This window comes from Salmo trutta, chromosome 24 (genome assembly GCF_901001165.1).
Source record: "Salmo trutta chromosome 24, fSalTru1.1, whole genome shotgun sequence".
Classification (NCBI taxonomy): Eukaryota; Metazoa; Chordata; class Actinopteri; order Salmoniformes; family Salmonidae; genus Salmo; species Salmo trutta.
In genome coordinates, this window is record NC_042980.1 from 41,159,402 (window position 1) to 41,170,738 (window position 11,337).

The 11,337-nt window shown below is 38.8% G+C and overlaps 1 protein-coding gene across 1 annotated transcript; it reads left to right on the plus strand.

Annotated features, from left to right (window-relative positions):
* The first annotated feature begins 3,795 nt into the window (after positions 1–3,795).
* LOC115160561 (protein mono-ADP-ribosyltransferase PARP15) lies at positions 3,796–7,547 on the plus strand. Its single transcript, XM_029710723.1, has 5 exons — positions 3,796–3,882; positions 6,209–6,248; positions 6,394–6,539; positions 6,663–6,837; positions 6,985–7,547. Exons 1-5 carry the CDS (start codon positions 3,796–3,798, stop codon positions 7,272–7,274), a joined length of 738 nt encoding a protein of 245 aa, XP_029566583.1. The 3' UTR covers positions 7,275–7,547.
* The last annotated feature ends 3,790 nt before the right edge of the window (positions 7,548–11,337 follow it).

An 11,337-nucleotide genomic window follows, 5' to 3' on the forward strand; every position in this document is an offset into this window, starting at 1 on the left:
GAAGTGACAGGTAGTATGTTGAAAGTGTTGCACCAACGCCTTGATAGTCTAGATTTAAATCTGTTATTTCCATTGTCATAATATAATTATTGATTTAATGTATGTCCTATAATGTAACAGATTGCACCTTTTAAACAGCAATCTTATTCAAATGTCTTCAAAGGGACCATTTTTAGCAGTGCACGTATTAGGGTGGGCTGTTGGGATTTTATTTTTTTACAATGGTTCTTAAATGGTAGCTTTTGCTATAGCTCAACTAATGTCACGCCCTGACCTTAGATTGACGTTTATTTTATTTTTGGGGGTTTGGTTAGGTCAGGGTGTGATGTGGGGTGGGCATTCTATGCCATTCTATGTGTTACATTCTGTTTTCTATTTCTTTGTGTTGAGCCGAGTGTGGTTCCTAATCGGAGGCAGCTGTCTATCGTTGTCTCTAATTAGGAATCATACTTAGGCAGCCCTTTTTTTCCACCTTCAGTTGTGGGATCTTGTTTTTGTACAGCTCAGTTAGCCTGCAGAACGTGACGGTCATTTTCCGTTGTTTATTGTTTTGTTTTAGTGTTCTGAGTTAAAATAAATATATCATGAGCACTTACCACGCTGACGATCGTCCTTACGACGATCGTCACAACTAACTTATCTTTGTTTGCCAGTGTTTTTTCTATGACACATATTAGTCATTCCATTAAATATCCTTGATTTGTAGAGAACATTTTTGTAAAACTATTTTATATGACTCATATTTCCATAAAATATGAAAAATGTGTAATTAAGTTGTTACGGGAATTAAGTTATCAATGTTCTTAAACCGAACTTCAATTAAACTACTCAGTCTGCCCCCCCAGAGAGTGTAAGATTCTGGTTGAATGAAGCAGATGGAGACCCAGCTTACAATGGTCAGAATGTTTATTTACGAGAGCTCTGAAATTCATACAATGTACACAGCCTTTTATATTACACATTTCATCATACAAATGCCCCTCTTCTCTAACATTGACAATGCTGCTCCAATGCATACATTGCTTATCATATCCTGCACATGTTACATAATCTACTGCAAGCCTAACGGTTTCTCCCCTCCCTGGGTGGGGAGACCTTCTTCCTACACACACACATTAGTACATGAATCTTATAATCACTCGGTTATACATTTTCAGGGTGAAATCATTTAGTCAAAACTTTAATCATATCATTTCCATTACAGTTGTGTTTTGTGTGAATGTGTAGAATATGTAAATGTAACCCAAACACAGTTCCATTGTGATAATTGCATTGTTACTGTATCTGTGTTTCATATCATAAACACGTCTCACCCTGCAAGAGAAATAATTTCAGGAAGATGAAGCCACCATTTGAATTAAACCTGTTAGACCACCAAAACATCATTGATGGTTAAGGGCTTGTAAGTAAGCATTTCACTGTAAGGTCCACACCTGTTGTATTTGGCACATGTGACAAATACAAAGGGTCATCATTGGTCATTGAAAGGATGTGTCCACACTATAAGTGCTTGTTTCGATCACAATTAAAAAACGCTTTTAACAACAAGATCTCATGAATTTCTAACCTTTTTTTGTTTTGTTTATGAAATACAAAGCAGACCTTTGACTCTATGGACCTCTAGTGGTTTAAAACCATACACACCACAACAAGAGCTCAAGTTGTATTTTAACGGACTGATATCAGTGTGTCTATTTAATTCACCTTACTACAGCGAAAATCAACTATTGAAAAAAATGCAGGGTTTGCCAGTACAGATAAAACAACTAATGGTCAGGATCAATAGCAGCTGCCTAGCTGTAACATATTTGACTTTGTAAATGGAGGAGCTGTTGATGTGTGAGCCATTGTGGTTCTGTAGTCGTTCAACACAGCTATTAAACACCTATTCACTTCATCTCCAAGCATGGATGGGAGTACCTGGAGGGACCAAACCTGGAGCCTTTGTAAGCTGACATTGACAGTAAGCATTTGCAGGTACAATATGACCCTACAGTGTAAATTCAGACTGGGAAGGAAAGGAGTCAAATCCAGAATAGTGTGATTGAGATTGCATGTGAGTTCACAGGAATGGGGGGGGGGGGGGGTCCACCACACCATGAGTACAGGAGCCTGTCAACATGGACACAAAATTGACCTTTCTGTGTCAATTAATGTTATTACAATGCCTACAGATAGTTCTGCACATCCTACTGTACTCATCTGTTGAACACGAACATGGTGAAACGTACTAGTGAATCTTAGTTTCCCTTCACAGTTGTCACATGTCTTACTTATAACAAAACGTGCATTTCGATAGGCTTCACCCTTACAGGCCCGCACGTGTGATTGGATATACTTACATAAAGGAAGTACATTTCTCGCATTTCTGTCAGTAAGCGCTCGTTTGCATCAGCCACATAGCTTGTCAGTACGGAAAGTTGTAACGTCTCCACATTCACGTTAACTACCAGATCCTGCTCTGTTAAACATCTTGTTGGTAAGTTTACCTTCCTGTTCTGCAGTCTTTAAACTTTGTGTTGTGTGAGAAATGGCTGCTCCCGCTCTTTTGAACATCAGATGTTGCTCGTCTAGTTTACAGGACTCTAAACTTCTCTCATTCCACCTCTCTCACCAAAACGGAAGTGCTTGTACTTTCTCATTCTTCCACAGATGCAGCTTATCAACAAAAGTCTATTCCTTTTGTCTTCCATAGATGTTGTACAGTTTGTAATGGCATGAATTGTTCCTTAAAGGAAATATTCACCCATTTTGAATCATATGATGCAACTCGTCATACCAGCTGTATGTCTTCCTGTTTGAACGGCAATCGCTCAGATACACATGAAAACATGAAATCATCCTGGGAATCGATAGAACATCGCTCAGATACACATGAAAACATTAAATCATCCTGGGAATCGATAGAACATCGCTCAGATACACAGGAAAACATGAAATCATCCTGGGAATCGATAGAACATCGCTCAGATACACATGAAAACATGAAATCATCCTGGGAATCGATAGAACATCGCTCAGATACACATGAAAACATGAAATCATCCTGGGAATCGATAGAACATCGCTCAGATACACAGGAAAACATGAAATCATCCTGGGAATCGATAGAACATCGCTCAGATACACATGAAAACATGAAATCATCCTGGGAATCGATAGAACATCGCTCAGATACACATGAAAACATGAAATCATCCTGGGAATCGATAGAACATCGCTCAGAGATGTACAAAAACGATATAACTTTCAACATGGGTGATTATTTACTTTAAGTGTATTAAAACAGTAATGATATCAAATATACATCAAATATACTGTATGTCTTCAATAGTGAAAGTAAAAACAACTTTAGAGCAGACTACATTACAATGAGCCCAATGGTTACATCAGACAACCCTTTCAATGTTAATTATGATTATCGATAGTTTGTACTCAGGTAATATATTCTGTACAGTATTAGGATCACTTCTATAGAACCGTTGATTTCTGTTTTATTGTCACTCATCTTTGATAGCTTTTTCACATAAGATAATGATATGTTTATATAGTTAGTTGAGTAGTTTACAGTATGCATCATAACTTTTGAGCCATTCCTTACTGTATCCATCTCTTTTAGACATTTAGACCATGGAATTTCTGAAGTCAAAGAAGACGGAACTGGTCCAGTGGTTATCAACAGACCCTGAGTATATCATTGGAAAGTGTGAAGATATTTTATCATTTAAACAAGGAAAAGATGTTTCCAACCAAGCCACTGCTGCAGAGAAGATTGATCTTCTTTTGGATGAAATCATGAAAAAGGGGGAGGGTTCATGTGAGGAGTTCATTGAGATTCTGAAGAAAGAGAAGGAACATTATCCAGGCCTTCAAACACACAAGGTACAGTAGCAGTATTACATTAACATTTGTAGTGATTAAAGGCATTTAAGCATTTCACAGCGGTTATTAGAAAACATACATTTAAAATGTTTGTCATGTAGCAGACACTTATCCAGAGTGACTTGCGGGAGCAATTAGTATTCAGTGAATTGCTCAAGGGCACATCGGCAGATTTTTTATCTAGTAGGCTCTGGGATTGGAAGCAGAAACCTTTCGGTTATTGGGCCCATCTCAGTGTATGTGTGTTAGTATACAGAATATAATATGTAATGGTCAGGTTTGTCGGCCAGTGTTTTTATTACAAACTGCAAGGTCATGCCATACAAAAGGTCATCATCTAACAAGGCAATAACACATTTGTTTTGAAGTGTCATCCAGCAGAAAGATTTATGCGGATTGCAACAGCACTGTTGATTCCCGAATAGTTAGCAGGAACTAAATTAAAAAGGACTTGATCATGAAAAAAAACATCCAAGCAGGAGGATTGAATCCATCTGGTGAGTGCTACTATGAATAAGCTAACATGGTCATTCTAATAAAGTTGTGTTTCTTACTAACAGATAGCACCATAAGAAGAGCATAAGACAATTGTATAGTTACTTGGACACAAAATGTATCTTTCAGAAGGAAACCTCAGCCAACCACCCCCACATGCAGATCTGATTGCAATCAATAACAGTCATATATCTAATGAAGTGATAACAGAATGTGAAGTCGATGGCGACCTCGATATGTCTTTGACACAGGCCCCACCTCCAGCGCCAGTCCGACAAGCCTCACAGTGTCCAGGTAAACTATTTAGGCAGGTTTTATCTTCACAGGTGTTAGAGAGCAGGGGCCTCATTTATAACTGTTGCGTAAATTTTACACTTAATATCTGCATGCACCATTTCTGAAAAGAAAACAAATATTGAGATTTATAAACTTGGCACATGCCATACATACACATATTTCCCGTTACCAATCAGAGCTGTCGTAAACTGTGTGTGGGAACAAGCATTATAACTTTGCCTGAAAAAGGTCCATCACTCACACAAAACAACCTGTGAACACATTATTAAGTCAAGTAAAGAAACAATTATCCTAATGAACCTAGATCAAATGACGTCATGAATGTATCTCGATATTGCAGTGACAAAGAGCTTAGTCTCACCCGTAAACCAATCTGTTCCCATTAAATGTATTTTAAAAGGTGAACTTATTTGCTATCATTTACTTTTACATGGCTAAAGTTTTGACAGTGCTTCTCTGCTATTGGCTATAAGTCCTTCATGAACAAAAAATAACATCTATTACAAAAGTAAAAGTGAAAGTTAATTACTAGTCAGCCTCTGCCATTTTCTGCTTGCCACATTTAAAAGTTTACCAGTTGAATGTTAGAATCAACACTCTCAAAGTTTAAAGTTTATTCCACATCCTGTACTGAGATGTGGCTAATCGTGTAGTAAACTATTTTCCTCTTCTGTGTCCAAGTAATAAGTTATTTTCCTCTTCTGCGACTTTAACTAAGAGGAAGTCAAAGAGAGAATTCACCCAAATCACAAAATTACACCTTGGTTTCCTTACTCTGTAAGCAGTTTAAAGACAGCAATCCATTTGTTGGTTTTGTGTGCCTGGCCAAAGTCTCTTTTTATCATTTGTGGGTCAAAACCAATGCAAATCAACATCCTCAATATGAGCAATTTACGCACTTCATGTCCTAGTCATCTTGTTTATTGAACCTTTATTTAACTAGACAAGTCAGATAAGAACAAATTCTTATTTACATTGACAGCCTAGGAACAGTGGCAGAACAACAGATCTTTACCTTGTCAGCTCAGGGATTTGATGTAGCAACCTTTCATTTACTGACCCAATGCTCTAACCACTAGGCTACCTGCCGCCCCAGCAGGTAGACTAGTAAGCGGCAGGTAGCCTAGTAACATTGCTTGAGCGACAGTAAACAAACAATTTTAGACACTTGCTGATGATTTGGACACAAAATGCTAAAATATTATAATATTGGGGATATTGACTTGCATTGTTTTTGGGACACATGCTAAAAAGAGACTATGGCTCAGTACACAAAACCAAAGCATGTTTTTTTAGTTCTCTGTAATGGAATTTATAGTGACAAATAAGGTAAAAATCGTAGATCCAGCATTCAATCTTCAACGTCTGCACAGTAAAGGCATTATCAAAGACAGGGAGTATCAAAACCTTATGAGTGTCCTAGAGCCGGAGTATAAAGTCATCAAACTGCTTGATAAGATCACTGGCAAAGAGGAAAAAAATGCATCTCCATTTTCTTGATACTCTCAAAGAAAGTCATGTGCATGAAATCTAGCTCCAAATTCAGCAGTGGATAACCACCTTAGACTTACCAGGTACTTTGATCTTACATATTACTTCACTCTGTACTCAGAGCTTTACATGGAAAGTGGAAATGGGCATGACGTAAATAAATATTTAATAGCCTCCTGTAAAAAGTCTTTATTGGCCCTATGACTGATCTTCTATTGTTATCTCCAGCTCAACAGGATAACTTCCCTCAGCATTGGGATACCAAGCCAGCCACCACTTCTGTCCGCCTCCACCGTATCCTGCCAGGAAGCCCAGAGTATGATGAAGTCCTAGGTCTGTTCCGGGCTACTTGTCCAGGCAATACAATTATTAAGGTACCTCTTTTCCTAAAGATACTTTCTGAGTAGTTATAACTGTAACTGTGCAGCTGTATGTAAATCAGGTTATTGAATGTCTTGCCAATTACTGTAATATGTGTTTTTTTCTCCTTCCCTTAGATTGAAAGGGTCCAGAACCCAAACCTGTGGAAAAGCTTCCAGATCAAGAAACAAGAAATCAAGGTCAAAAATGATGGCGTGATCAATGAGAGACGTCTTTTCCATGCAACCAGCAACACAACCATAGAACACATCAACAACAATGGGTTCAATCGGAGCTACGCTGGAAAAAATGGTAAGATATGCCAAAGAAATAACTTGAAAAAAGGAAAGTCTTGCCACAAGTTGAACTGTATATAACGTTTCAAGAATCCTTATATTTAACTTGTGTTTCTCTCTTCCATGTTAATAGTGTCATAACGGTGTCATAATCTTTCTGCAGATGCACATTATGGAAATGGAACCTACTTTGCAGTCAATGCCAGCTACTCTGCTGATGACGAATTCTCCAAGCCGGATGGCGAAGGGAGGAAGTTGATGTACTTGTGTCGTGTTCTGACTGGACACTTCACAAAGGGAGAACCAGGGATGATAGAACCTCCATTTATAGACAGATTAGAGATTCAGCGCTACGATAGTACGACAAACGACCTAATGAATCCAACAGAGTTCGTAGTCTTCCGCGACTGTCAGGCGTATCCAGAGTACTTGATCACTTTCTTAAGGGTCTAGAGCAACATGGTAGCTTTTGGGAACTTCAAGTCAGTAAATGTCAGTCACCAGACTCACCACCCATTGCGACGTAGGAGAGATATTTGTTTTTTTAAGTAACAGTTGGGATGGGGTTTAGTACTGCTCAACTAACCTATCTTTGTTTGCCAGTGTTTTTTCTACGACACATTTGTCATTCCATTAAACATCCTAGATTTGAAGAGAAAAGAAATGTGTAAAACCATCATTGTTATGACTCATATTTCCATTAAATATGAGAAATGCTTAACTAAATTGTGTTTTGTGTGATTGTGTAGAGTAAATGTAACCAAAACACAGATTCCATTGTGATAGTTGCATTGTTACTGTATCTGTTTCAAACCCTGCAAGACAAACAATTCCAGGAAGAGGAATCCATCATTTGAATTAAACCTGTTAGACCACCACAACATCATTCATTCCCTCAGGGAGCTACACACTGTAGCCTGATCAAATCCCACCGTATCACACATACAGTGATGAGTAGGCCTAACGAACAGCAAAAGCACTAGCCTATAGTGAGGGGAAAAAGGATTTGATCCCCTGCTGATTTTGTACGTCTGCCCACTTACAAAGAAATGATCAGTCTATAATTTTAATAGTAGGTTTATTTGAACAGTGAGAGACAGAATAACAACAAAAAAATCCAGAAAAACACATGTCAAAAATGTTATAAAATGATTTGCATTTTAATGAGGGAAATAAGTAATTGACCCCTCTGCAAAACATGACTTAGTACTTGGTGGCAAAACCCTTGTTGGCAATCACAGAGGTCAGACGTTTCTTGTAGTTGGCCACCAGGTTTGCACACATCTCAGGAGGGATTTTGTCCCACTCCTCTTTGCAGATCTTCTCCAAGTGATTAATGTGCTTCTTCTTGAGCCACTCCTTTGTTGCCTTGGTCGAGTGTTTTGGGTCATTGTCATGCTGGAATACCCATCCACCACCCATTTTCAATGCCCTGGCTGAGGGAAGGATGTTCTCACCCAAGATTTCACGGTACATGGCCCCGTCCATCGTCCCTTTGATGCGGTGAAGTTGTCCTGTCCTCTTAGCAGAAAAACACCCCCAAAGCATAATGTTTCCACCTCCATGTGTGACGGTGGAGATGGTGCTCTTGGGGTCAGAGGCAGCATTCCTCCTCCTCCCAACACGGCGAGTTGAGTTGATGTCAAAGAGCTCCATTTTGGTCTCATCTGACCACAACACTTTCACCAGTTGGCCTCTGAGTCATTCAGATGTTCATTGGCAAACTTCAGACGGGCATGTATATGTATTCTTGAGCAGGGGGACCTTGCGGGCGCTGCAGGATTTCAGTCCTTCACGGCGTAGTGTGTTACCAATTGTTTTCTTGGTGACTATGGTCCCAGCTGCCTTGAGATCATTGACAAGATCCTCCCGTGTAGTTCTGGGCTGATTCCTCACCGTTCTCATGATCATTGCAACTCCACGAGGTGAGATCTTGCATGGAGCCCCAGGCTGAGGGAGATTGACAGTTATTTTGTGTTTCTTCCATTTGCGAATAATCACACCAAATGCTGTCACCTTCTCACCAAGCTGCTTGGCGATGGTCTTGCAGCCCATTCCAGCCTTGTGTATGTCTACAATCTTGTCCCTGACATCCTTGGAGAGCTCTTTGGTCTTGGCCATGGTGGAGAGTTTGGAATCTGATTGATTGATTGCTTCTGTGGACAGGTGTCTTTTTTTACAGGTAGCTAGCTGCGGTTAGGAGCACTCCCTTTAAGAGTGTGCGCCTAATCTCAGCTCGTTACCTGTATAAAAGACACCTGGGAGCCAGAAATCTTTCTAATTGAGAGGGGGTCAAATACTTATTTCCCTCATTAAAATGCAAATCAATTTATAACATTTCTGACATGCGTTTTTCTGGATATTTTTGTTGTTATTCTGTCTCTCACTGTTCAAATAAACCTAACATTAAAATTATAGACTGATCCTTTCTTTGTCAGTGGGCAAACATACAAAATCAGCAGGGGATCAAATACTTTTTTCCCCCACTGTAGCTCAACTGCACATTATTCATGAAAACAGAAGAAAGAAAGTTACTGTTAATTTGTTGTTTCTCTTTAATTATTTGTTATTTTTCTATGTTCTTATTTTTTACTTCAGTTTAATTTAGTAAATACTTTCATAACACTTACTCTTCTTAAATCTGCATTGTTGGTTAAGGGCTTGTAAGTAAGCATTTCACTGTAAGGTCTACCTACACCTGTTGTATTCGGTGGATGTGACAAATAAAATTTGATTTGATTTGTATTGCACCTATATCGACTGCACATTATTCATGAAACCAGAAGTAAGTAAGAAAGAAAGAAATAAAGCAGGAGACTTTTGCTTTGTGTATATACATGTATTCTTCATATAATGGTACACTGTAGGGTCAGATTAATATAGATGCTTACTGTCAATGTCAGCTTACAAAGGCTCCAGGTTTGGTCCCTCCAGGTACTCCCATCCATGCATACCTTGGAGATGAAGTGAATAGATGTTTAATAGCTGTGTTGAACGACTACAGAACCACAATGGCTCACACACCAACAGCTCCTCCATTTACAAAGTCAAATATGTTACAGCTAGGCAGCTGCTATTGATCCTGACCATTAGTTGTTTTAGCTGTACTGGCAAACCCTGCATTTTTTTTGAATAGTTGATTTTCGCTGTAGTAAGGTGAATTAAATAGACACACTGATATCAGTCCGTTAAAATACAACTTGAGCTCTTGTTGTGGTGTGTATGGTTTTAAACCACTAGAGGTCCATAGAGTCAAAGGTCTGCTTTGTATTTCATGAACAAAACAAAAAAGGTTAGAAATTCATGAGATCTTGTTGTTAAAAGCGTTTTTTAATTGTGATCGAAACGAAGACTTATAGTGTGGACACATCCTTTCAATGACCGATGATGACCCTTTGAATAATGACCCTGTATTCAGAAAATGTACTGTGTGAAACAACTGTCCTGGTGCTCAGTCTCAAAAACATGATATCCATTGTTAACACTGCACATAGTCATTATTCAATCGTAACTCCAAGGGAGTAAGATTAGGTAGTTACCTATCGCTTTTACTTCTATTTGGAAATAAAACAATGGACACAGAGGAATTACTATGTAGTAGGTACTACTTTGTCTATGTGTAATTACCTAGTACTTCTCTAGTATAAAGCCTGTATATGTGATGTATGGAAGGGATTGTCGTGTCTTTGGCTATGCCGGATTAAGTGATATGACATGCTATTCTATAAAATCCTTTCTCTGTAATTACTATTACCTGATTAAGCTAATCATGTAAATGTAATTAGCTAGAAAGTCGGAGCACCACGAAATAATGTTTATAGAGCTGTTGTCTTCCGAATAAACCCTTAAAGACCTAGTAATATTTTACATCAATAGCAGTCAATATTAATCGTCACCTTATTTCAGTCTCATCTGAAAGTTGGAAATTCTTGGTTATCTTCACGAACTCTGGCTAACAAGTTGAATCAGCAATACAAACTTTGGTTGAATTATTTATTTACTAAACACCTAACTAATCACACAGAATTACATATACACAGAATGGATCATACATTGATTACTAATTATGTCCTACAAGAAGACGTCCTTGGGGGACGGAACCTGTATGACGGCTGGTTACAAAAAGAGAGGGGGTTGGGCTTGAATGAAAGCGCGGGAGGACTGAAGAACAAAGTGAGAAGCTATGCTATCGTAAATACAGAATCTTATGCATTCTAAATAACCGCCCAATAGGTTGGTTGTAGATGGAAGGCCGTGTTGCCCAACAGAGAGAGATCTTCCTGTCCTCGGAAGAATGTCTCTGGTGGTAAACTGGATACGTTGTAATATCGTCATTGTGTGTTAGACTGGATCCGTCGTCCGTCCTTTCCTAGGCCACATTTACTGCGGCCGCTGCTAACTCAACGGCTAGGAGGAATCACTTCTGTAGTGAATAAGAGTTCAAAGTTCATACCATTCACAACCAAAGCTCACGCTGAGGTTGGCTTAGTTCTGTAGTTGACATGTTAGTCCTTTT